The 26,740-nt window shown below is 51.5% G+C and overlaps 2 protein-coding genes across 3 annotated transcripts in view; one reads left to right on the top strand and one right to left on the bottom strand.

The window, feature by feature from the left end:
* The window catches only part of CF2H8orf76 (chromosome F2 C8orf76 homolog), a 37,524-nt gene extending 26,603 nt beyond the window's left edge, over positions 1-10,921 (top strand). The window contains exon 6 of the mRNA XM_047842629.1: positions 10,868-10,921. Coding sequence (XP_047698585.1) covers positions 10,868-10,906 — 39 coding nt within the window. The 3' untranslated portion in view covers positions 10,907-10,921. The remainder of the gene's footprint in view (positions 1-10,867) is intronic.
* FAM83A (family with sequence similarity 83 member A) lies at positions 4,949-24,838 on the bottom strand. 2 transcript variants are annotated; one of them, XM_047842624.1, is made up of 4 exons: positions 24,359-24,838; positions 16,505-16,672; positions 14,203-14,327; positions 4,949-7,390 (listed from the first exon to the last, which is right to left on the bottom strand). In XM_047842624.1, exons 1-4 carry the CDS (start codon positions 24,836-24,838, stop codon positions 6,856-6,858), a joined length of 1,308 nt encoding a protein of 435 aa, XP_047698580.1. In that variant the 3' UTR covers positions 4,949-6,855. The 2 variants fall into 2 exon arrangements, with proteins under 2 accessions (XP_047698580.1, XP_047698581.1); XM_047842625.1 differs by lacking the exon at positions 16,505-16,672.
* Between the last annotated feature and the right edge of the window lie 1,902 nt (positions 24,839-26,740).

Here is a 26,740-nt window from a genome sequence, read left to right as displayed (position 1 = left end):
TGGATTATCCAGGTGGACCCAGTGTAATCACTGGAATGTTTCCAAATGGAAGACGGAGTATATTAGGGCTCTCCAGAGAAGCAGAACTAACAGGAGATAGGTAGATAGATAGATAGATAGATAGATAGATAGATAGATAATATGCAGATATGTAGATGTATGTGGGTATTGTGTACGTATGTATATGTATATTTGTGTATGTATGTATATGTATATATACACACATAGAGATTTATTATGGGGATTGGTTCATATGGTTATGGAGGCTGAGAAGTCTAATGGCCTGAAAATCAGGGGGCCAATGGTGTATGTCCTGATCTGAGTCCAAAGCCAGAGAATCAGGAGTGCCAATCTTCAAGGGCACAAGATGAATGTCCTAGCTCAAGCAGAGAGAGCAAATTTGCCCTTCCTCTGCCTTTTTGTTCCATTCGGGCTTTCATGAGGATAGATGATGCCCATCTGCATTGGGGAGGGTGATCTTCTTTACCCAGTTTGTCAGTTCAAATGCTAATCTCTACCAGAAACTCTCAAGACACACCCAGAATAATGTTCTACCAGCCATCTGGGCATCCCCTAGTCCAGTCAAGTTGACACATAAAATTAGCTATCATCTGGAGGCAGAAGTGGGTGAGGGTCAGAAAGATGCTATACTACTGGCTTTGAAGATGGAGAACAGAGCCATGAGCCAAGGAATGTGGGTGGCATATGGAAACTAGAAAAGATAAGAAAATATTCTCTCCTAGGGTGTCCAGGAAGGAACACACCCTGCTGACACCTTGACTTTAGCCCAGTGAGACCTGTGTTGGAGTTCTAACTAGAGAACCATAAGGTAATAAATTTGTGTTGTTTTAAGCAATGATGTTTGTGGTCCTAAGTTGGCTGCTTAAGCTAGTTTCAGCTTCTGTTATTGTAACCAAAGAATCCTAACAGAAGCCACTTGAGCCCTTTCTTTTTTTTTTTTTTTTTTACTTTTTTTTTTTTTTTTATTACTTGGGCCCTTTCAGTCATGGTTGTACTGTAAGATTTTGTTTCTCAGAAGACTTTCTTTTACATAGGAATTTGTTTTGTGAAAGCTTGATAGAGATTATTGTAGATCTCAAAGGCGCAGCACCTGATTTCAGGATCTTCCATTCTCCAGCAGAGGTGATAGGACATCCACATCAGTAGTAAATAAGGGGTAGGAGGGAGGTCTGGACGTGGCAGAAGTGCAGAGGAAGGCTGGGCTCTCAAATAAGTTTCATGAAGGGGGCGCCTGGATGGCTCAGTCGGTTAAGCGTCCAACTCTTGGTTTCAGATTAAGTCATGATCTCACAGTTGTGAGTTCGAGCCCCGCATCGGGTTCTGTGCTGACAGTGCAAAGCCTGCTTGGGATTCTCTTTCTCTCTCTCTCTCTCAAAATAAATAAATAAACTTTAAAAATGTTTTTAAAAATTAATTTAAAAAATAAGTGAAAGAAGTTTCATGAAGGCAGTAACATCTGAGTTGGACCTTGGGAAAGGGAGAGTTTGTAGCAGGCTCTGTGGAGAATGAAAGGGAGGCATGTTGGGTTTCTCAGCAGCGGGATGAAAGGAGCCACCACGTGGAGGACATGAAGACTGGTTGTCCAGGTTAGTGGGCATGAAGGGATGTGGGTGATCAGACAGGGCAGGTAACCCAGCATCAAATTATGGAGGGTTGTCAATGCTGGGGTAAGAAGGTTGACTGTAGGGACGCCTGGGTGGCTCAGTCGGTTTTTTTAAGCCTCCAACTCTTGATTTCAACTCAGATCATGGTCTCATGTTTTGTAAGTTCGAACCCCGCGATAGACTCAGCACTTGCAGAGCCTGCTTGGGATCCTCTGTCCTCCCCCCTCTCTCTCTCTCTGCCTCTTCCCCACTCTTGCTCTCTCTCAAAAATAAATAAACGTTAAAAAAAAAAAAAAGGCTTTGAGCTTCAGGCAGCATGTGTTTTCTGGGTCTAGGAAAGCCCCAGATATTCGCACTAACATGGAGGGTGGAGGTGGGCTCAAGATACCCAAGGCGTCCGAGCACCTTACGGAATTTACATTATCGTAGTCTGTTACTCCTCAGGGCTTCCCGTTACACTTAGAATAAGGCAGACTCCAGCCAGCCTTTGCCTGCTGTCCTGCACACTCTTCCTGCCTCTTGCATGGCTGACTGCTTCTCGTGTTCCAGTCTCCGCTCCTGTCTCCCCTCACAAGGGCCTTCCCTGCCCCCTGTCACTCTCAGACCCAACAAACCGCCCATTAGCAAGGTGCAAACCCCGGAGGCAGGGAGGCTCTTGATGCTGTGATGTAAACTGGGAGCACATCTGCTTCCATCTGTATTGACCACCCAGCTCTTGGCACACGGGTTGGGGCGGGAGGCGAATGTGTGATTAGATACACGAGTCCAGGCCCTTTTGGTGTGGAAGCCAAGACTGGCCTCGCAGGGCCTGGGATAGAGTAATTCCTCAAGGAGACGTGAACTGGACGTTTCTTCACGCTGTGCCTGAGGGGAGGGTTCCCAGAACAGCATGCTGGGCTTGCCCCTCAACAGCAGGCTGCGCTGCCTGCCGAGGCCTCTGCGAGGAGCAGACACGTGTGTATATCTGGAAGAAAAGTCAGGAAGCGCCGTTCTCGAAGAGCGGCCGCCAGAAGCAAGCCTCTGACCCTGCAGGCCAAGAAACACAGTTTGAAGGGAGAACAGCCATTTCCAGACACTGGCTGAACTGACTCAGCTGTTGGGTGTTCCACAGCAAAGCAGGCGACGAATGTCGTGGGGACAGAGGGAGAGCGAGCAGTGGGGGTCGAAGGAGCAGCCCAGATGTACAGACCGGGCCCCTCCGGCCACGTGGGCCCACAGGGGAGGCCTGTCTGTCAGGGCTGGACTATGTCCCCCCACTGAGAAGTTGCCTGTTGAAACCCTAGCCCAGAATGGGACTGTATTTGGGGATAAGGCCTTTAAGAAAGGTTTTTTTTTTTTTTTAATGTTTATTTATTTTTGAAAGAGAGAGAGAGAGAGACAGAGTGAGCAGGAGAAGGGCAGAGAGAGAGAGAGAGGGAGACACAGTATCGGAAGCAGGCTCCAGGCTCTGGGCTGTCAGCACAGGGTCTGACACGGGGCTCGAAGCCATGAACTGTGAGATCATGACCTGAGCCGAAGTCAGACGTCTAACCCACTGAGCCACTCAGGCGCTCCTGGAGATAAGGCCTTTAACCTCCTGGCACCAAAATCTGTATTGGTCAGGATTCTCTAGAGCAACAGGACCAGTAGGATGTGCATATCTACACCTGTATCTCTATCTACAGCTCTAACTATCTGTCTAACAGAGAGAGATTTATTACATGGGTTGGCTTAGGTGATTATAGAAGCTGACAAGATCTGCAGGGTGAGCTGGGAAGCTAGAGACCCGGAGAGCCCATGGTGTGGTTCCAGCCCAAAGGCCAACAGGCTGAAGACCTAGGGAAAACTGCTGTTTCAGTTGGGAGTCTGATGGCAGGAAAAACCTATGGCCCAGTTCAAAGGCAGCGAGGCAGGAGGAATACTGTCTGACTCAGGGGAGGGTCAGCCTTTTCGTTCTCTTCAGGCTGTCCAGTCAGCATGACACAGCACCGTGGGGACAACCTCACTCGCCACACCCTGCCGAGGGAAGAAGGATGGAGCACCTCCGGAAGCCACATGTCTGGCTCGGTCAAAACACAGGGAACAACGAGAAAAAGGAGTTTGTGTTTATGCTCGTACATGTGTGTCTGCGATATTTATATACCCTGGTAACAGTTTTTCTGACACACATACGCTCTTCAGGAAGAAGCTGAGAAAGTGAATGACAGTTTCTCTGTGTCCCAACACTTCTTGGACCAAGTCCAGAAAATGAAGCATTTGGAGATGCGGCTCTGGCATCTCTGTGACGGGCCAGCAGGGCAAGCAAGGAGGAGGCAGGGAGCTCAGGTCAAGGTGAGAGCAGGAACGGGAAGAGTACAAGTCGTCCTGCAGTGTCTGAGTGTTCGTGTCCCCTGCAGGAGCAGAGAGAGCTCTTTGACCAGCTGGTTGGCACTCATAGTGCACTGGGACCAGCCAAGGCACTCAGGTTAGGGTCCCTTGGGCCTGCAAAGATACCCTTGGCCTCTGGGCTCTTACAGTGCAGATAGGGGGATCAATATCTGGTGAGGACCAAATGAATAGTACAGATAATTCCTAGGGGAGGCTTGGAGAACCAACACTTCCGGTCCTGGCTGATAATGGTACAGGTGGATAATGTGATCCCTAATCCCTGGTATGGGGTGTGCATGTGGCCATAAGTAGACCCCCCCCCATCTCTGCCATGCCCCCTGGATGAACACTATTGAACTATTTCTCTCATTCTCTCATGTTCTTCATGGTGGTGGTTCATGTAGGTGTCACCTCTCAGCTGACTTGGGAGTTCCCCAGGACAGATGTGAGTCTGAGTCTCTGCCTGGCACCAGAATGGTGCCCGGCACACCCACGGGGGGTGCTCCATTGCTGGGGTTGAGTTTCACGCTGCAGTAGAGACGCCATGTTTGGGACGGCCCACAGCAAGCAGGCCTGCAAGGCAGGTGCAGGTGTGATTCTAGTCCAGAGCAGAATTAAAGATGGGGCAAAGTGAGTTCGGGAGCATTGGAAACTCCAATAAGGGTTTATTTTGATCTTCGGCCACCCCCTTGCCATGGGTATAAAACCCTCCCAGTCTCTGGTGGAAATAGTGTCTTGGAATGAGAGCTCAGGGCTGGGGGCCCTTGGAAATCCAGTCCCATAAAGGAAAGGCCCGGCCTCACGTGAGTGGGTCCCAACCTTGTGTCAGGCTAGGCTGGATCATGGTGCAGGAAGAAATAACCCCCAATCTCAGTGGCTTACACACACAGGTTTACTTCTGGCTCACGCTGCTTATCCACTGCGGGTCGGGTAGAAGTGGGAGGTCCTGCTCACCACGGTCTCAGGAATCTGGGCTGGCTGGGGGGGGGGGGGGGCTCCATCTGAGGCGTGCTCGCGCATCGCCAGCTGCACCCAGGCTCTTAAAACTTCTGCCAGGAAGTGATCCTCAACATTTCTCGTATCGCACCAGCCACGGCTAATTTCCCAGCAGGCAGGGGTCACACGTGGCAAAGGTGTCCAGAGGAGGAGAAACAGTACTTGTGAACCCCTAAGATGACAGGCCGGTGGAGAGTGACGGGGGCAAGAGGGCTTGCTCCTGTCCACTCAGGCCAAGCCAGGCACAGACAGAGGCAGGAGCGGTCCTTTGGGGCTGTTGGCCCCCAGAAGTCTTTACCTTCCTGAAACTTCCTCAGCCGACTGTGGAACTCACTTTAGAACCTTCTGCAGCCCCTGATGGTTCTAGCCTCGTCACCGCGGTCAGCAGGAAGACAGCACATCGGGACTGGGGTTTAAAGAAACTTAAGGAACCAAAGGGGTTTTGGGTTGGACTTGCAGGGAACTAGGGAGGAGAAAAGTAAAATGAGGACAGGAATGCTATTCAAAAGAAAACAGGCGCAAAGGTGCCTTTGCCAGGAGTACTGGACAAGCAGGGATGGGCTGAAGGCGGGTTCTCTCTGTAGAGCGTAACTTGGGGCGCCATGAGCTGTCGGGGCTCAGGAGCCAGCGGGAGGAAGGGCTCTGTCCTCCCAGCCCTCCACGACAAAAGCAAAGCTTCTGAGCCAGAAACAGGCAACAGCAAGACATTTGCTGAGATGAGTTGGTGGCAGGAGGGCACGGAAGCAGGAAGTTGCCTGCGCGTCTCTGTGGCTGCTTCTGTCAGGCTAGAATAGCCTGGGTTCCATCCCTCCCCCCAGCTATAACACCCTTGTTCATTGGGTCTCGTTACCTGTCACCTCCCTCCCACGTGTCCCCTGAGGTCCCCAAAGTGGGCTGCCTGGCCCTCCCAGTGCTCCCTCAGCTTGCTGTATGTATTCTTTGTACCCCAGCTAGGCTGTGCCCTCGAGATCTGGTACCACCTCAGGAACAAAGGACGTGCTGTGACTCTGAGAATGAATGAACGATGGGGCTTGTGAGGGCCCGGCACCCTTTTTCAGGATGTCAATGAGCCAGACAGAGGCTCCTGGGTCTGACTGTGAGGGGGCTGCAGGATCAATGCTGAGCCCTCCATGGTTGCTCAAGGCCGTGCTGGACACTGACAACTCAAGCCCCAGGGACTGGCCCGGACGGGGGGGGCTCTAGGCCAGCCCAAGGCTCCCTGATGCCAGAAGCTGAGCTGCAGAACTTCATCCCCTCGTCACCTTGGCTCACCCCATCCCTGGTGGCTACAGTTTCAGCTGGCCCCACACTGCTTACAGCCACACGTTCTGGGGCCTAATTCATCGGGCCCAGGGATACTTTCCCAGAAACATTCAGAATGTTCCCATACCTGTGGAATCTCTGTAGAGTGGGCCATTCCCGAGCACTGGGAAACAGGAGTACCTTGGTCCCACCCTCAGCGTACCTTTAGTGCCTCAGTTTACCCATATGTCAAACTGGGGCTGCATCCGCCCCTTCTTACGTCTCAGAGATTCAGGAAACATTATTATTAAAGGACTGGCTGCTCTCTGGAGGAAAAGGACTCTATTTTCATGATTTTGTTCTCTAGCTCCCCACCCCACCCCCCAACCCGGAACTTTCTGGAATGTGCTCCACAGGCCAAACTAGAGAGGGAAGCCCAGGATCTGGTGGGTGTCGGCCAGTGAATGGTCTCAGGCCTGGGAACATTCAAACACAGAGGACAGTGTTGTCTAAGCACTTTCAGCTCAAAGGGATGCACGTTCAAAGCTGCTAGTATTGAGGTGGCCAGACAGCCCAGGAATGCCCGGCCCCGGGCCTGGGTGGTGGCGTGTGGGGGGGAGGGTGTGCTGCTGGAGGAAGCGACCCTTCAGAAATGAGGGGAGGCCTGTAGAAACGGCCTCCAGATGTGGGCCGCCCTGGGCACCAAGCCCAGCTGCTCAAGCTGCAGCCGAGTGGGCCTGTAGGCGTTGAGGTTGCTGTAGGGAGCCGGCGTGCTGTCGTGGGGCCTCGGGCAGAAGTGGGTCTGTGGGCTCGGGGCCCCCCAGGGGCCGTGGTGGGGCTGAGGCCTGGGGGGCGGAGGTGGGTTTGGAGCCAGGGGACTGCCTGGCCCCGACGACGCCGACAGAGTCCGGTTCTGGGGGTTGCTGCCCGTCGAGGGGCTGCTGAAGGGGTTGGAGGACGTGTGGTCGCTGGCGGAGCAGCTACTGCCACTGAGGCGGCCGGGCGGGGGGCTGTGGCCGGCTCTGGGCTGGAGGGGGGCCGTCAGCCTGGGAGACTTTGGGCCCATCACGGGCTTGGAGGAGGCGTAGAGGTGGCGGAACTCCTCGTCAAACAGCTCCACCGCCGGGCCCGTGAACTTGGAGAGGATGTTCCGGTGGACGTGGCCGCAGAGCCAGGTGAAGCTGCAGGGGAAGAGGAGCGTGAGGGGTGGGAGTGGGAAGGTGGGCTGACCCCCGGGCTGTGGGAAGGACCCCATTTCATCCTGGCAGCACCCGTGCAGGGTGGCCGTAGGAGCCCCCTCACTGATGGCAAGACCGAAGCTCAGAAACCAGCAAACGTATGCAGGTGAACGGTAAAGACACCAGGTTGAATCCCGGTGCTCAGATGCTGGCCATCCCTGCGGAAGCACAAAAGGGCTGACAGCTGAGTCTCAGTGTCCCCAGCTCTGTGCCAATGAGTCGGTCCCCTAGCTGCTGAGGCCACTTGTGAAATGTGGGAACGCCTGCCTCTTCTGAACGAATAGGCATCTGGGGAAGGCACCGCAAGAAAGCGGCCGCTCCTTATAAGGCAGGGGCTGTGTTCTCTTGAAAGCCTTAAGGGTGTGGGCCCCGCTCAAGCACCTGGACCCAAAGGGGTGGGAGGGGAGGGAGGATCACATGCTGTTCAGGAGGTGGGAGGTGGAAGGGAGAACACAAGGCGGGCCCACAAGCACCAGAATGACACAACTTGGGCACGCTTCGCCCGGACCCCCAGGGAGGACACCCTCCAGCAGGGACCGTGGCCCTCCCTCTGTGTACTGGTATTAAATGAAAATAAAATTCTGAAGGCATTTATGGATTACTTTTCACGATCCCGTGATTGAACTAAATTCCTTTTTATCTCTGATGGAAAAGCCCCCACATTATCTCTCCCTGCCCCACATCCACACCCCCTTCTGTGCCTGGTGACAGCACAGAAGACCCACCCAAAGGGTCAGGTTAGAGATTTCTGGGTCCCTAATAATGGGAACCCAGGTGTGGGGAGCAAAGGTGGCAGGATGGTCACAGGGAGACATGGTTGCTGGGGGGGGGGGGGCGGACAGGATTGACCCCCACCAATGGTCTCAGCCACCCCCCCACCAGCCTAGCCCAGCCTGCAGAGTCCCTTCCCGGTGAGGCAGGGCAGGGCCCAAGCGGGCTGCAGCAATCCTGGGAGGAACAAGGAGCCTTTGTTTAAACCCCGCCTCCCACCCGGGAGGAGCCTCCCACACACCCCAGAGAGGTGAGCAGCTGATGCTGGGCTAGGGCCAGCCAGGTGACAGGGAAGGCAGGAAATATGGGGATAGGGGACCCTTGGCTATGCTAAGAAATCAATCGCCCTGTGTAGTTTGAAATCAGACTAGATTAGGCCAAGCTACTGCATGCTTTACGCAACTAAACACGTGCAAAGGTGCCTTAGCAACTCTTCGGACCCCCACGGCCCCTGCACCCCACACTCAGGTCCCTTGTGGGTCGCTGTAGCCCCTGCGTGCCTGCGCACTGTGCTGGGGTCCCCCTCCCGCACACCCCACATGGCCATTCGTCCTGTGCTCTAGTTTTTACTCTTTTCCTATCACCACCCATGGTAAGAAATACACTTCATTTCTATTGCTTTTTGGCACTTCGTACATGGAAATGACTTTCACAATCTTTGGCTCAAGAGCAACTCTCATGACGGGTCTATTCTTGGCCCCTTTTAATTTATGTAGCTATTTACTTGGTTATTTTAAATAATGTAATAAGCACCAATGAACCCACCACCTAAAATAAAAAGCTAGCATCTTGACAACAACCAGCATCTAATCATAAGGGTCCCTCCCAGCAACCCATTTTCCAGGGCCCCCCAAAAGAAGGAATCATCATCCTGAATCCTGTGGCATAGCTCCTATACTTTCTTTTCTCTATTACAAAAAACAAAAAAAGTTTTATGTGTTCTGGAAAGAAAATGTCTTAGTTGTTTTTAAAGTATATGTAATATTTGGGGATTTTTTTCACTTAATATTATATTGCTAAGATTTAGCCATGTTATCTGTTTCAGTACTCCATTCATTTTTGATTGCTGTATAATATTCCACTAGTGGCTAGATGATGGTTTATTTCTCCATTCTCCCATTGACAGGCATTTGGATTGCTTCTGCTATATTTCTGTTGTGACCAGTGCTCTAATGAACATTCTTACATATGTCTTTTACTGTACCATGGGCTCATTCTCTTGGAAATACACCTAGGAGTGGAATTGCTGGATTATAAACCAGGTGAATCGTCAGCTTTAGGAGAAAACTCCTAACTCTGTTGAAAGTCACTGTATAGATTTACAGTCCCATCGGCAATGTAGAAAAGATCCTGTACATCCGGCATTTGGTATTGTCGGTCTTATCTTTTTTGCTTGTTGAAAAGGAATAAAATGGCAACTCATTCTAGCCTTGATTTGCACTTTCCTGGTCACTGATGATGCGGAACACCTCATCATGTTTTCACACATGTTTGCTCCTGGCCGAAACGCCCGCTCATGCCTCTTGCCCACTTTTCCTTGCCCTGCTCTGCTCTTGTGATTCCTAGGAGTTCTTTGTGGTTCTCGACACAAATCTTCTCAGGGCATCATGAAAACCTGCTCTCACTTTGTAATCTGACTTTTCACTTTCCTCCAGATATCTTTCAATGAACCAAAGTTCTTGATTGTAATATAGTCCGATTTAGCAATCTTTTATAGGCAAGGCTCTTTTGTGTTCTGCTTAACACAAAAGGGGGGTGTCTGTCTTAAAATACTTAATCTTTGGGGGCACCTGGGTGGCTCAGTTGGGTAAGCGTCTCACTTCGGCTCAGGTCATAATCTCGCAGTTCGTGGGTATGAGCCCTGCATTGGGCTCTGTGCTGACAGCTCAGAGCCTGGAGACTGCTTCAGATTCTGTTTCCCTCTCTCTATCCCTCCCCCGTTCGTGCTTTGTCTCTCTCTGTCTCAAAAATGAGTAAACATTAAAACTTTTTTTAAATAAAATTAAAAAAAAAAAGACACATAATCCTTATCCTAAGGGCTAAATGACATTCATGTATTCTTTTCTACTAAGAGTTTTAAAGTTTGTTTTTGACATTTAAGGCCTTTTAATCTATTGGAGGGTGATTTTTTTTTTTTTTTTTGTATATGTGTTTTGTATATATATTTTCTGTATGGAGATTTTTTTTCCTTTCCCCATGCCCTGACATGCCCCATCATGTGCAGGTCTCTCTCTGGGCTTTCTGCTCTGTTCCACTTGTCAGTCTGCTCCTCCAGAGTCACATTGTCTTCATCACTCAAGCTCCATGACAAGTCTTGATCTCTGGCAGGGCAAGTCCTCCCTGCCTATTCTTCAGACTTATCTCAGCTAATCTTGGAGAAATACATTTTACATCATGACCTACTCACGCATACAAACACATACATGCCCCTGCAACAGTTTCCAGAACATCCCTTACCTTGGTCTGCTCTCGTTATGTTTATTCTATCCTATTTCATTATTAAAAAAATTTCCAGGCATCCTCCACTAAATTGACTTCCTATCCTGCTAATGGATTGATGATGCACACAGTTTGAAAAACTTTGTTCCTCTAGCTACACTGGATGACCAGGACCTAATGTGGACATTCATTCATTCATTCGTTCAACAGATATTTATGGTCATATATGAAACTCAGGCACCTGATTAACTGTACTTCACGCCAGGAATGCAATTGAGAAGAAAACAGACCCAATCCAGGTTCTGACATCATGTTTCCATCTTGGCTAAACAAGTCCACAGAGAAGCTCTCTAGGGGATGATCTGGAAGCTATAAGATAAGGAATTAGCAGGATAAAGACAGCAAGAATGACCTCTCCAGCAGAGTAAATAATCAGCAAGTGCAAAGGCCCTGAGGTGTGAAAGAGCATGAAAGACCTGGAGGAAAACAGTGTGGCCACAGCACAGTGGAGGGGAAGGAAAATCCTGCTGAGACAGAGGCCATGGTAAGAATGAATTTTTTTTTTTTTTTTTTTTTCATTTCTAGGAGCAGTGACAAGTCTGGAAGGATTTTCAGGATGCAAGTGATTTGATCTGGTTTGAATTTAAAAACCTTTCTGTTCCTGGTGGAGAAAGCCCAGAGGTGGAAGGGCGGCTCGGGGCAGGAATGGAATCAGGGCCAGTTAGGTTCTCATGCTGTGCCCGCCAAGGCCCCACCCCTGGACCTGCCATTAGGAAGTGGGAGCTTCCTCCTGGTTGACCCCCCGAGCACCTTCTTAGCTCATGCTGATCTTACAGCACATATCACACCGCTCTACAGCCATTTATCCATATTTTTTGATGACAGAGAAGAGCTCTGTGTCCCCAGACCTGGCACAGTGCCTGTGCTGGGGTAAGACTTTCTACAAGAGCTTAAATGTTGAAATACATACGAGCCCCCCCAACCTCACCCCCATCCCTCGGCTGAAGATGCGGACAGAGCTCTTCAGTTTGAACTGGGTGCAACCAGGGCCAAAATATCTGAAGTCCAGGGATAGCTGGATTGAAAGAATGAAATAGAGACTGCTTTAACTGTGTTTTAACTGGAGACAACTGAGAGTCCCAAGGAAAAGGATTTTCGAAAAGCCTGGCAAACAGGTCCCCCTTGAGAGCTGAGTGCAAAACAAGTTATAGTTGCCGCCCTGCACTCTCTCCAGATTCTTCAGTTCTCAGGAACGGCCTTGCATGTCTTCAAGCCCACTGCCACCCTTCTCCTGACACCTCCCGTATCCGGAGGACAAGCCCAGTAGCAGAGAGGACGAGCTCTCTCTAGGAGAGCCAGAGATCCTAGCCAAGGAAACTGGTGACCCTGGGCCAATCACCCACCCTCTCTGTGCCTCAGCTCCCCCATCTGTCAACTGGAGGAATAATGCCTCCTTCAAAGGCTTGTCAATCCTTACGAAATGTCTGACCACACCTGGCCAAGGGTCTGGCACAAAGCTCAACAAGGTTGGCTCTGCTTCCTTCTGCCCCTACCAAGGGCAAGGGCCGCCCCTGCGTGCTGAGCCCTGTAAGAGCAAATACAAAGGAAAACAGGCTTAACTCTCCCTATTCAGAATAAGAGGAGAGACTTTTCCCCCTCTTCATTTTCTCTTTCAGAATTTCTTTCTCTGTCCCTGAAGTCAGCGGAAGAATCGAAGAGGCCTTTTGCTACGTTTCCCCAGTAACTACCTGGAGCTTATACCCTTTTGTTCTACCACAATTTCCACGACTTTCCAGGACTTTCTACTCTTCATCAAACCTCATATAAAAAATGCTCAGGCTCAACCATGTCTTAGGATCATTTCTTTATGGAGGCTACATATGCCACATAAAACTTATAAACAATCCATATGCTTTTCTCTTATTACCTTATCTTGTTTAATTTACAGGCCCCAGGCAAAAAACCTAGAAGGGTAATAGGAAAAGGAAGTTTTTCCTCCCCATATAGTGGGTATGGGTTTTTTCTGGAGGTGATAACAATATTTTGGAACTAGACAATGGTAATGGTTGCACACACAGTGAATGTACTAAATGCCACTGAATTACACATTTAAAGTGACTAATTTTATGTTATGTGAATTTCCCTGTAAAAAAAAAAAAAAAAAAAAGAGGGAGGGAGGGAGAGAGAGAGAGAGAGAAAACTCCTCAGCTATGGTGGGCCCCTGCTTCCAGGCTTGGCTCCTTGGGTCTGGGGCAGCTGCCCTGATAGAGATCTGACCCTTCCCATCCAGGTGGCAAAACAGGTCTAGTGGCAGCTTGGTCAAGGTCAGAGGCCAAGGTCAGAAGCCTCAAGTCCTGATGTGGGGTGTGAGGCCAAACTGGGTCCCAGCCAGAGCTTTATGCCTTGATGGACAAAAGCTGCGAAGCTGGTTTTGGCCACTTGGGGAGGGTAGCTCAGCCCCACCTCAGCCTCTTAGGGAACAACCGAGTGCTGGATGCAGGGCCCAAGGATCAGAAGCAGGTGGCCTTCCTTTTGTACAACGCCACGGAGAGAAGCTGTGGATAGAAATGCCCTTGGGGCTCAGTGACCCCCGGACGCTGGAGGTGGTCCCTGAGGACTGCCTCTCGTCAGAGCCCTTCCCGGTATAGAAGCCATGAAACAACCACGTCCCCCTGCAGACGGACCACACTGCATTCAGCTCCAGTGCTGCACGGCTGAGGAAAACAAGACCCAGAAAAGGTGGAGAGAGAGAGGCCCAGAGGAGAGCAAAGGGGAACCCACCCTACCCACCTCTTCCCAGGCTCCCATCACTCTCTATGTGCTGCTTTTTTTTTTTTAAGTAATTTCTATGCCTAACATGGGGCTTGAACTTACAACCCCAAGATCAAGAGGCACATGCTCTACTGACTGAGCCAGTCAGGTGCCTCTGATCTGGCTGTTGTTTATCTCCTTGGGGTTACTGGGAGCTCCAGAAGGGTACCCCAGCCCGGAGCGTGCCTGGAATGTACCCAGGAGGGCTGTACGTAGCTGTCCAATGAATGAAGGAACAGAGCGGTGTGGTGCCTTGCCCAAGGTCACCCAGCCAGGAAGCTACAAAGCTGGGAATTGAACCTCTGTCGTCTGACTTCCAGTCTGGGCTGCTGCCACTTCCTGTCCCTAGCACCAGCCTTAGATCCCATGGAATTTGGACACACTTCTGAAAATAAACTAGGACACACACACATACACACAGCTCAAAGCAAATTGCATAGTTTTACAATCGTGCCTGAGAGAGCTGAGGAGGGAAAAAGAAAATTCTACGTCCTATGGCAATCCGAAGGGAAATTGGAAGTGCCTCTGGAGCCTGAAGCTCCACCAGGAAGGGTCCAGATTTCCCTCTTCTGCCCAGACTGGTACTGCCTCCCGCCTCATGTATGTGATAAAGTCCCAGCCCTGCCGGGCACGGGACTGGTAGGGGTATGTGGGCCCGAACGGCAGGGGCTGCCGTGTACCATGCTCGGCCTGGGCCTCCTCCAAGCCTTCGATAGGTGAAACCCGGCACGCACCTATACGATCCAGACAGCACGTATCTCCAGTCCGAGATGACAAACTTCTCCTGGATTTGGCCGGCGAACTTCCGGCCTGATTTGGCACAGTATACCTCTCCTTCCACACTCCGGATGGAAATGTTCTGTCACAAGGAGAATCAAGCTGTCACTCACTATGTATACATACGTGTTTCTCTAGGAAAACATCGGGAAGGATGCTCACTAAGACATCAACAGGAGGGGTTATCTTTAATTGGTAGGATCATAGGCCATTTTTATTTTTCCCTTGGCTGAATCTTCTAAATTCTTTTCATTGTCCTGATATTATGTGAATAATGGGAAAGACAAAAAAAAAAAAAAAAAAAAAGGAAAGGGGAGATGGTAGAATTTAAACAAAGCAGAAAATAGAAGAAAGATGAGGGCCTAATGTCCATACAGCCCTTAGTCTAGGCTCCCATGGACTCCAGAGGCCTGGCAAGCCCAGCCTTGCCTTGTAAGTGACATGAGTCCCTGACCCCAAGCTAGTCAGAGGGAAGTGCAGCCAGAAGGGGTGGCTCTGTTTGTCCCTTTCTCCCCCAGGAACACCTGCTCCCCCGGCCATCAGCCAGAACCCTTGGGAGGCTGGAGTAATGAAAAGACAGGCAAATCACAGGGGTCTCCAAGGAAGGTGGGATACTGGTGGGGTCCCATGAATGTCTTTAGTGGCTGTGCGGGCTCTGGGAAGGGGATGCCTAATGCCTCCAACAGTGAGTCCCAGCCTCTCCGTAAGCTCTATGACATGTTGACGGGAGGACCACATCCCACTATCCCTTGGTGGTCAGAGGACTGTTATGTGTAGCTGATGTGGGCCATGGAGGCAAGGCCTGTGCTGACTCTCTAGGCCTGTTTTGATGACCTCATGTCGAGGAGGTGTGATCCAGGTAACGTCAAGCAGACGCAGTAATCAGAGGAACCTGAGGCCTGCTGGTCCAGGAGGTGGCTGAATTCAGCAGCATCCCAGGTAGTGAGGAGGGGAAGTGAGGAGAGCAGGGTCTCTCTCCCGGAGACTGGCCTTGCCTGAGCTAGAGGAGAGTCGCCAAAGGAACTACCCATGTGCTGTTCAGCTGGGTCTGCTTATAAAAACTGGGTGGTTTTACATTTGACCTTGAATTTACATTTGGCCTTAATATGGGCCGCAATGTCCTTCTCTATGTTTTTTGTTTTTTTGTCACTTCTCCAACAGATTTATTTTTGAAAGGAATGGATTTTGAGGAGGAAAAACATGGGGTAGAGATATGGAATAGAAAATAAATACAAATGTAAGCTGTTTTGCTAATTGTTTTTTAACCACAACAAATTCGTACAGAGAATGCCCTGTACAAAACAACACAATAAAGGTTCAAAGATCGAGGTGTTCCCCTAGGCAAGGCTGAAGATTTCAGTCTCTGGTATTTGGAATTTGGGCTGCAGTCCTTGTTTTTGGATGGATCACTGGGTGTGTGACACAGTCCATGCGATTAACCAGATATGAACAGAAGAATGGCCACTTGGCCCAGGTAGAAGTAGATGAAGCCCTAAATGTGACATGACTAAATGAACTCTCACCTCTGGGTTTCTTTTCTGATTGCCAGAAGAAGGAAGTGGGGAGTTGGGTTCAGTCCAAGAGGATCAGCTTTCTGGTGGGGCTGGGGAGTCCTAGACATGCACCAAGCAGGCCTGGATGCTGTCGCCCTGGCCTATGACGTGTGGCCACTGGGTCTCAGCCAAGGGGAGAAAAAGCATCTGCAGAGATTGCTGCCCACGGGATATCCATGGGCTCCTTGCAGTTCCCAGCCCCCGTGTATCTGTGTGAGGCCAAAGGGCTATATGTGGGAGTGATGGAGTCCGTTCGCGGTCAAGTGCTGCGGGGGTCCTCCTGTTCTCTCTCTCCCTGTTGCTGCCATCTTGGAGGCCATGTGTTCCTTATGGCGTAGCTACAAGATGGGGAGGGCGGTCTGTCCTACACTGGACTTTGAGCAAGAAATAAACCTTTATTACGTTAAGCCATTGAGATGGGGGGATCTGTTAGCGTGGCATAAGCTATACTATCCTTTTTTAAAAAAATTTTAATGTTTATTTATATTTGGGGGGGGGGGGCAGAGAGAGAGCCGGAGGCAGAATCCGAAGCCGACTCCAGGCTCTGAGCTGTCAGCACAGAGTCCCTTGCGGTGGTCGAACTCACCAGCTGTGAGATCATGACCTGAGCCAAAGTCAGGCACTTAACCGACCAAGCCACCCAGGCACCCCCAGCTGTACTACCCCAATACAAAATACCTTTTGGATTCTCATTGGGAGCCCCTACCTTGAGGTGGCTGTCAGAGACCTGGACTTTGTCACACATCTCTTGGAAGAGCTTTACGCCTCCCTGGTCCAGCAGCACACAGACAAACACCCCGCGCTTGTTTGCAGCCTCTAGAATGTCACAGAAGATCTCCACATCCGTGAACACATCCATCAGGATGGCCAAGACCTGGGCCAGGGCGGAAAGGTGGAAACAAAAAGAGTCAGGGGCCCCGTGCTAAATGGTTGCAGCCAAACTTCCTAAATCCCAGTGGGACTAAGAGAGCCCTTCTCACTTCTGTGGGGCTGCAGGAAAAAGAAACAGGGACGGGGGGTGGGGGGGTGCTCTGCCAGGGCAGCATTCAAGGGAAAGAGCCGTTGTGGAGGCCTCTGTGCTAATTCCATCTCTCCAGTCCAACCACACACCCTGTGGCCACTTGGTCCACTGTTGGTGCAGCAGGCACAGGAGGAAGGAGAGAAAGGTAGAGACCGAACGCAAGGAGGGGACGAGAAGAACAAGAGGAGGCGGCCAGGCAGGTTTTGGGCAGAGAGATAGATTTAACGACATGGTTGCTCAGTCATGTGGAGCTGGAAGGCGCTCCAAGGCCACTGGCCTTCAAATGGCGTAAGCCACACAATCCTCGCCTCAAACAAAATCCCCGTGGAGACCCTATTATAGACTAGACTAGGCTGAGCTGCCCCAGTGGGATGGAGAAGGGAGTCCTGCTCAGCCAGCAGTTTTCTGCCTCCTCTGTCATAACGGAATCCTGGGGAGGAGGGAGCTCGAGACATCCAGCAAAGCGGGGGACACGAGTGTGTGCCTGCCGGGCCAAGCAACCATTCCTCCTCCAGCCGGCAGGACCGAACCTTCGCTTTAAGGAATCCCCTCTGCTCCACAAGCAATGTGGTTTGGGTGGGGCCATTGCCTTGCGCTGGATTGGGCACAGGGAGGGCACATCACCAAGGCCAGACCAGTGAGAGCACTGCATCCCCTGCTGGCCACAGTGATTGGCCCGGGGCCGCTCACATGATCTAAGTTATTCTAAGAAGAGCAGTTCAGGACTTCAGGAGTTCTGGGGGAAAGCAGGCGTTCTTGCTACCGGGGTGGCTCAGCTAACCGATTCTGAGCTAGATTCTGAGCTACCGCTGCTAGCGGCCAGCTCGCCATCACGTGGGAACAGTCTGCCCGAAAATGAAGCCAGTCCTACCCTTCACTTTCCCACCGTAGATGTCAGTACATGTTCCTCTTCTTAAACTTGCTTGGGGTTGTTTTCCACAGGAATGTGATTTATAAAAAGAAATGTATGGTCTCTGACCCTGTTTCTGGCACCAGAAACACTTGGAATTTCCTAAGTGGTGAGAGCTGAAGGAGAGAGATCCTTTGTTATGTTAATGAGGTGGCTTTCGGATGGGAACTGGTTGCCAGGGGAACCAACTCAGTGATTAGAGGGTTGGAATTTTCTGTCCCTCCCACCACCCTCCCCCCAGGGAAAGAGAGGGGCTGGAGGTTGAATCAACCCCCAATGCCGATGATGCAATCAATTATGCCTGTGTAATGAAGCCCACTAAACACCCCAAAAGGACCGGTTGAGAGAGCTTCTGGGTTGGTGATTTGGGCAGAGCAGAGTGCTCAGAGAAGGCATGGAAGTTCTGTGCCCTTCCCCATACCTTGCCCTGTATCTTCCATCTGACTGTATCTGAGTTCTATCCATTATAATAAACTGGTAGTCTAGAAAATGAAAAGTTTTGAGCCACTCTAGCCTGCTGATCAAGTCCAAGGAGGGGGTTGTTGGAGTGTCCAGTCTGAGCTGATTGGTCAGAATGGTCAGAAGCACAGATGACAATCTTGGCTCAGGACTGGTGTGTGTTGGGTTGCAAGACACCCAGCTGGTGTCAGAAAATTGCTGAATGATGGGAGAGTCCCCCACAGTGGGACTGGAGCAGAAGCAGATGTCTGTCACCCTATCAAAAGTCTGTCCCAATACCCAAATCATGGCATATTGACAAGTGGGTCATTAGGCAGCCATTAAAAATGATAATTATAATGGTTACATGAAAACTGTAAGACGGTGAAATGCGGAAGTAAAACTTGCTGTGTAATCCATGCTCAACACGTGTATTGGCAAATAATGAATTCAGTTAAAAAAGGAAAACAGAGAACAAAATGATAGTATGTCCAGTAGGATTGCCAGTGAGGGACAGTAGTACGTAGACACATCAGCCAGCACAAAGCCAAAACTAGCAGTCAAGTTTGGACTGGGCACTAAGGCAGTTTTCAGCATTCCCTGTAATAACGTTCCACCATTTTTCTAATAATGTATATAGTATACTATTATATATTAATGTATAATAATATGCTATATAGTATATATGCTATATATAGTGTATATATAGTATACTCTAGATATATAGAGAGTATACTCTGTGTCTCTCTATAGTATATATAGAGATATAGAGATTTGTTGGCCATCAACATCTGGGAAGTAGCAAGGACAAGAAGAAGGTCACTGAAACAGGTGAAGGAGATGTCTGGTACCCACTTGGAGCTGACTTCCTGCTCCGATGATGTGGGTCTCTGGACAGGGGAAGGAACTGCCCAGGTTAGAAATCAGAAAAGATGCTCTAATAGGGAGGCCACTCTCCTTTAGAGCCATGGATGGCCCCGTTATCATAGGATTGTCTGTACACATTTAAACTTATGGTACCAAGGACAACTGAGACCCTCTCTGCCAAAAGATAAATGCCTCCTCCTTGAGGGACATATTGACAAAAGGGACAGTTCTCTCTCCCCAGGAGATCAGTAAATCCTCCCATTGTGTTCCAGTGAGTCCTTGTTTCCCAGAGATGAGGTTGGTGACAGATTGAACAGAGAAGGGAGCAGCTTTGCAAATAACCCCACGTAGTGATTTAAGGGATGCTTGGAAATACAGGCTCACAACATCTAGGTTTATCCTGTTTGCCTCCTGTTGGGATTGTTTCCCAGCTGGATTGATTCAAGGCCAATACCCTCTTCAGTCCCCTGCGTGGATGTGCTACCTTACATGGCATAGCAGGATGAATGAAGACCTCCAGAAAGATATGTCCACATCCTAACCACCAGAACCTATGGACGTGACCTCACTTGGAAGAAGTCTTCGCAGGTGCAATTAAGACTCTCAAGATTAGATCATCCAGGATATCTGGTAGGCCCTAAATCCAATGACACGTGTCCTTATAAAAGACACGCAGGAGAGAGACAGGAAGAAGAGGAGGAGTCCAGGTGAAAATGGAGGCGGACGCTGGAGTGAAGTGGCCACAAGCTGAGGAATGCCTGCAGCCACCAGAAGCTGGGAGAGGAAGGCAGGACCCTCCCTTAGAGACTTCAGAGGAAGTAGGGCCCAAGTGACAGCTTCGTTTATGTATGTATGTATGTTTATTTATTTTGAGAGAGAGAGAGAGTGGGGAGAGGGGCAGAGAGAGAAGAGAGTGAATCCAAAGCAGGCTCTGTGCTGCCCTACCTCATGACCTTGAGATCATGACCTGAGCCAAAATCGAAGAGTCAGATGCTTAACGGACTGAACCAGCCAGAGGCCCCTGACAGCTCCCGTCCTACTGGAGATGCGGTGACTGCTTTGGACAAGCCACATACCCTCTCTGGGCCTCAGTTTCTTTACTGATAAAACACTGCTCAAAAATAGAGCATCAGCTATCATTCAAAGTGCATCCAACCCTAAGCCCAGATAATAGAAATGAAACCATGTGCAAAAAGCATAGATTTTTATTCTAGTTTATAGTTTAAATATGACTATGATTTTTATATGCATTCTGAGCAAGTACGAATACTGTTAGAATAACATGCAAAAACGTTTTAGTCCAGATTATGGGAGAGGATTAAAATTAGTGCCTATACCTCTACGGACATAAAAAAGAAATAAAGTAGGCCAATCAGCTGGACCAGCACGTTGGGGTGTGGTTGGCTGAGAAGAAGGAAGCACTTTGATGACATCTTGTAAGGGAGGAAGTGCCGTGTGGCAGGCCAGCTCTGGGTATCTGAGCCGCAGTGAGACCAAGGAACCCCACCAGGGGGCTGCTGGGCTGCTGGGGCAATACCCGTACCCAAAGGTCATCCTGCGGGGACCTCAAATCCTGGCTGAGAATCTCTCACAACCTGCCAGACAGATGTGAGCTCCTCCTGGGCTGAAAATCCTGATGCTTCGGGAAGGGCAGGGTGTAGACTGGGAAATGGGATTTGGGTCCTGGCGGGGCCCAGGCATGTTGGGGACAGTTGTTGGGAACACTTACCACCCCACCCCCCACTCAATGCTTCTGTTTCTATTCTTTCCTCTTTCTCTTCTATCTGCTGATGCTCCTTTGTTTTCCAAAAACAACAACAGCCACACGCAGCGAGCGGAGTGGCATTCCTTTACAGTTTTGCAAGTCTCTGTGGTATCTGACTTAATGGAAGACAGCTGGCTTCTCGTATCTGCTTCTGCAGCAATCTGTTGTGCTGTGTTGTGTGGGTGGAAGCATATGAAGATAATCTGGCCTCACACAGATAAGTGATTAGAGAGGGCATGGCCTCCCAGGCCCACTGAAAGGATCTTGGAACCCTCAGGGATCCTGACCACACTTGGAGGATGTATTATTAATCGCGGTTTTTCCAGGGCGCCTGGGTGGCTCAGTTGGTTAAGTGTCCGACCTTGGCTTAGGTCATGATCTCAAGGGTGGCTCAGTCTGTTAAGTGTCTGACTTCAGCTCTTGTGATCTCATGGGTGGCTCAGCCGGTTAACTGTCCAACTTTGGCTAAGGTCTTGATGTCAGGGTTCATGAGTTCAAGCCCCACACAGGGCTCTCTGCTGTCAGCCCAGAGCTTGCATCAGATCCTCTGTCCTCCTCTCTCTTTGCCCTTTCCCTGTTCGTGTTCTCACTCACTCTCAAAAATAAATAAACATTTTTTTTTTAAATCATGCTTTTTCCATCTTTTATGATGCTTTGCCATCCAGGGTTAATTGATTCCTGAAGACTAGCAAAAACACCTTGCCTAGGAGCCTTTGAAACCCAGACCAAGCAACCCCAACCCCCTCCTTTATCTAACACACACCAAGCCAACAGTCCCCCTGCCTTACGTGACCCCAGGGCTGGGTCCTGGACAGCGAGGGACCATCTGCAGCCCAGAGCCCACTGAGATGGCCCCAGCTACACTGCCTGCCGGCCCTTTCCTGCAGAAGCACAGTAAGGGCCTGTGCCCATGCATTCCCCTGGCTCTGTCTGCCTCCCGACGGACCCGGGTGCTTCCTGTGTGGTCCTGCGTGGCGTCCGGCTCCTAGGGAACTGTGAGTAAAAACTTCTCGATCTATGCCGGTCATTTCTGTGCCTGCGTGTCTTCCCACCCCTGGGACACCCAACCCCTCCCCACTCCCGACCTTTGCCCGGAATCCTTTCCCCTTCCCTCTCTGCCTGACGACTCCTTACTCAGCCTCTGAGACTCAACTCAGAGGCCACCTCTTCCGCGAAGCTTGCCTTAGTCACCCTCCCGGCCTCTCCCGGGCACAGAGGGCTGCTCACACCAATGTCTTCTCCTCTAGCGGGCAGGCAGAGGCAGGAAGGCCTCTTGTTCTGCTCTGCCAACTGGTTGCAGGGCCTGGCCGTGAATTAGGCTTCATGGGATAAAGGAGTGTGAGCATGGAGGGAAAGGGGGATGGTTCGCGCTAGTTGGTGCAAACTGGTCTGGAAAACACGGAGTGGGCTCTGTCTGTTCTTTCAGAAGGCTGAAACCACAGGAGGAGAATGCAAACCCGACCACCTCCAGTTCTGAGCGGCGAGGCAAGGCGCACAGCCTGTGACTGGGTTCCAGGCCCCCTGGGCTCTCTGTGGGCCCAGGACAGCCCCGAGCCTGTGTGTGTGTGTGTGTGTGTGTGTGTGTGTGTGTGTGTTGATGGGCAACAAAATGGGTGAAGCTCATGAAGGCCATGAGCGTGGCCTGGGACAAGAGGGTGTGGTGGGGACTGTGGCAAAGGGAACTCACCCAAAGAGGTGGCTGCCACTTAGCACCACAGAGCCAGCCCTTCCCATGAGCTAAGTGGAGCTGGAAAGTCTTACTTTCAGGTGACATCTTCAGATTGTTAAGTGTTGTCTTAAATGCATAACATGCTATATTGGTGAAACAAAGGACATCAGGAGCCACAGGGCCACAGGGGAGGGAAGCTTTGCTGGGTGGGGAGGAGGGGGAGGAAGAGGGACTCAGCCAGGGGATTGCTTCACAAGCCCTAACCTGGCTTCTTTCCAGGGAGCCTCACTCCCTGGAGCTGTGGTTGACAATCTCCCTAATACCACTGGTCCCCACGCATCAGGAGGGCACTGAACTTCACACGCAGAGAGACCAGAGCTAGCGCACTTAGGAACAGGCCCTGGGAGCTAGAAGAGACCTTAGTCCAGCCTGGAATCTGAAGCCTGGGGAGGTCAAGGGACTTGCCCTAGGTCACACAGCCAGCCCCAGGCCGTGTCAGACCTCCTGGCTGCCTGCCTCGGCCGATCTGTCAATTTCTAATGCTGACATGTCACTGAAACATGAAATACTGCTCTGAAGCAGCATTGCGACTTGAAAAGCCGATGCTCCACCCACTGTAACCTTACTTAACTTTTCAGAACTCCACTCCCTCCCTCCCCCATCCACCCACAGCCTCTCCACCTTATGCGGGCTTTTTCCCATTCCCCCCCTCCCCGCCCCCCCCACCAGCCTTCAGATCTCACACAGTACTGAACTCCAGAGGGGATTCAGTCATGAGACTGGGGATCCTAGCAGAAAATGAGCTTAAATATCAGCTTGTTCTTTTTTGAGCCTATTCTTGCCCCTCTGCAGCTTCAGGAGGGAGGAGTGGGCATCTGAAGCTCTATTCGGAATGGTTATTTTACACACCGTAGAATGAGTTACTGTCCATTCCCCAGCTGCAGCAGGTAGCCAGTGTGGCCTGTGATTCTGGGGCATAGGGAGAACTGACCAAATGCCAGTCACCGTGCCTGAAATTCTATCAGCCAACCTCTGGTCTTGAAATATTTTTTCTTCTTCTAAAGTCACGCATTAAAATGTAAATACTCTGGGGGAGAGAGAAGCCTTCTCTCTGCCTATTCGGTCCCCTATCTGACCACCAGCTGGATTCAGGTGCTGCACAGTCCTTTGTGGGCAGGCAGGTCTAAGCAGAGTCTTAGGGGACAGGGGACAAGTGTATGCTGCAGTGGACGGGCCCCTTCATTTGGGAGCACAGAAGGGGGGCACCTGGCCCAGCCGGGGGAGTTCAGGAGAGCCTTCCTGAGAAAAGGACTTGGGTGCTGAGTCCTGAGGAAGGAGTAGGCATCAGCTGGTGAAAAGCAGGGAAGGTGAGAGGGTCCCAGGCAGAGGGAACAGCACATGCAACGCCCTGAAGACAGAGCACCTTGGGCTGGAGAATCTGCGTGTCCCTCAGTTTTGAGTGGCAAGAGCTGGGAGAGGAGCTGGAGAGGGTTGTGAGCTATAAGGAGCTTGCTCTTCTCACTCTGGGCAATTGGGAGCCACGGAGGGCTCTAAGCAGGGAAGGGACCAAGTTAGATTTGAAGCATAGAAAAAGTGCTCTACTGCCACATGGGGACTGGGTGGGTGGTTGGGGGGAGTCCAGATAGAAGAGGAGGGGCAGGCGGGAATCTATCACAGGAGTTCCAGTGATGGGTGGTGGTGGCCTGGACCCAGACTGTGACAGGTGGGATCAGAGAGTCAGTGATCCAGGGTGAGACAGAGAACAACATCCCTGACTCCATCCTAAACCCCAGTCTTCTGAACTCCATCCCTTAAAGCAGGAGGCCCCCCTCTTCCCTTCTTCCAGAACCCACCCCACGGCCACGGAGATGCAGGCCCCACCACCGATACCTGACTGGTCCGGGTGATGCAGCGGCGAATGAGGTCCCTGATGTTGTTGTGCTTGTCCGTCTGGAAATACACAGTGGCGCTGGACTTTTCCTTCAGGTAGGGCTTCTGGGCTGAGGTCCAGCTGTGCAACAGGGTCGGCTCGCTGCCCTCGGAGGCCACGGGGAAGTAGGTACCGGACTGCAGGGAGCAGGAGTCGAGTCCCTTGGGACCCGCCTCTGCCCCTCCGGGGGGCTCCGGGGCACAAGGAGGCTGCTTGGCCTGGGCCTGGATGTACTGGGCCTCCACCGAGGACAAGAAGTCTACCTCACCTTCCTGGCCAAGTGCCTGCCAGTAGGCCTCGGGACCCCCATCCAGGAGGGCGTCTGTGGCCAGCCGGGCACTCTCATTGTCGCTGAAGTCAGCCCTGGCCGGCCGGACCCACTGGCTCTTGACATCTTCCAGGCGTTTCCGGATCTTGCCCACATGCCTTGACCGGCTCATGCTGCCCTGTCCCTGGGCCGCGGTGGGGAGGCCGGCGCCTGAGCTCCTCCTGACGGCAGGGCTCGTGAGCCACGGAGTGGGGATGAGGAGCCCTCAGCACTCCTGGGAAGCACCCAGCATCCACCTGCCACCCCTCACACCCGCTCCGCTCGGAGGAAGCGATTTAACGTTGTCCTGAGTAACACTTCACAGCCAGGCCTTGGCTTATCTCTGGGCGACACCGCCCTGCCCGCGGGCTGCAGGGCCGGCTCAGTCGCGCCCTGGCACACTCAGCCCTGGGAGCCGGCCTCTCCTCCCAGCAGCCTGCCTCCGCCCATTGCACAACGCTCCAGATCCCCCGGCCGGCCGCTGGTGCAGAGCGGGGAGGCTCTCCCTGCACCCCCGGGCCTCGGCTCCTCCCGTGCTCTCGGTTCAAATGCCATTGGTTCAAGACGAGAACTCCCCTGTGCAGCCAGATGCTGCCCCTGAGATTGCGCCAGCGTGGGGAGGGAGGCTGGACGCGGGCCACCAGAACTGTCCCCCAGGCACTTCTCTCTCCCAGTGACACCCGAGTCCCCAGCCTCCGGTCCTCTGAAAAAGCTTTTCTCTGCTCCCTCTCTCCCCTATTGTCTGTCAAAGTCATGTTTGAACAGATCGCCCAGAGAAGCTCCAGTCTGGGGGCCAGCACTGACCCGCTGCACGACCCGCTTGGAGTACCGCCTGGAGAGGAGGCTGCGGCTGAGTCTGGGCCGATGGGACCGGCCGCCTGTGAGCTGGAGCGGCAGGTGCAGCAGGTGTGTTTGAAGTGTAGGAACAGCTAAGGGAGAAGCCACATTTTCTTTCCAGGTCAGGTCACGGTCAAGTCCATGTCGATGGAATGCAACGTACGTCTTTGGGTTCTGCCAGAAACAGACTGAGACAGGATTGGAGTACAAGTACGAGGGAGCCGCCACGGGGCACGTTAACGAGGGACATCTGGGGTCAGTCCTGCCGGGCCCCCTGGGAGATGGTATCCACTACATCTTGGAGTTTTCCTACGCAAAGGGTGAGAATTTGTCTACCAACCTCCATTTGTCACTGGCGGAGGGCTGCTCCTGGGCCCACATTAAGCCCCCTGTGGCCGGCCTGCCCTGTGTGCTCACCAGGCACAGCCCTGAAGTCAGAGGAGGCACGTGGTCAGACTCTCAGGTGCACGGTCAGAGATTCACGGGTGTGGTGAGTGGTGACGGTCGGGAGTAGGACCCTGACGATGTCTGCTCAGGGAACTAAAAAACTGGGACTGTGTGGTCCTCACAGCTGGCAGATAGGGAGAGCCAGAAGCCTGTGGCATATCTATTCTTTGGAGGAGAATTGCTGTTACATCTGTAACCCACCAAAGCTGTGGCCCAAGTGGCTCAGTCCAGTAGGAGAATAGTATATTTTTTTAATGTTTATTTATTTTTGAGAGAGACAGAGACAGAGCATGAGTGGGGGGGGGGGGGGCAGAGAGAGAGAGAGAGAGGGAGGGAAACACAGAATCTGAAGCTCCAGTCTCCCAGCTGTCAGCACAGAGCCTGATGTGGGGCTTGAACCCACAACCTGAGAGATCATGACCTGAGCCGAAGTCGGACACTTAACCAACTGAGCCACCCAGGTGCCCCAGGAGAATATTTTTGAAAGCACAGTCCAGGGGGACCTGGGTGGCTCAGTCGGTTAAGTATCCGACTTCGGCTTAGGTCATGATCTCGCGGTTTGTGAGTTTGAACCCCACATCAGGCTCGCTTCTGTCAGCACAGAGCTCACTTCGGATCCTCTGCCCCTTCTCTTTCTGCCCCTCCCCCACTTGCACTCTCTCAAAAATAAAACATTTAAAAAATAATAATAAAAGCACAGTCCAAAGAAGACAAAAATAAATGTCCTCTCTATTTTTGAAGGTTGTTGAAG

Source organism: Prionailurus viverrinus, chromosome F2 (genome assembly GCF_022837055.1).
Source record: "Prionailurus viverrinus isolate Anna chromosome F2, UM_Priviv_1.0, whole genome shotgun sequence".
Classification (NCBI taxonomy): domain Eukaryota; kingdom Metazoa; phylum Chordata; class Mammalia; order Carnivora; family Felidae; genus Prionailurus; species Prionailurus viverrinus.
The sequence above is the reverse complement of the archived record's forward strand: the minus strand, read 5'-3'. Positions and strand labels throughout refer to the sequence as shown.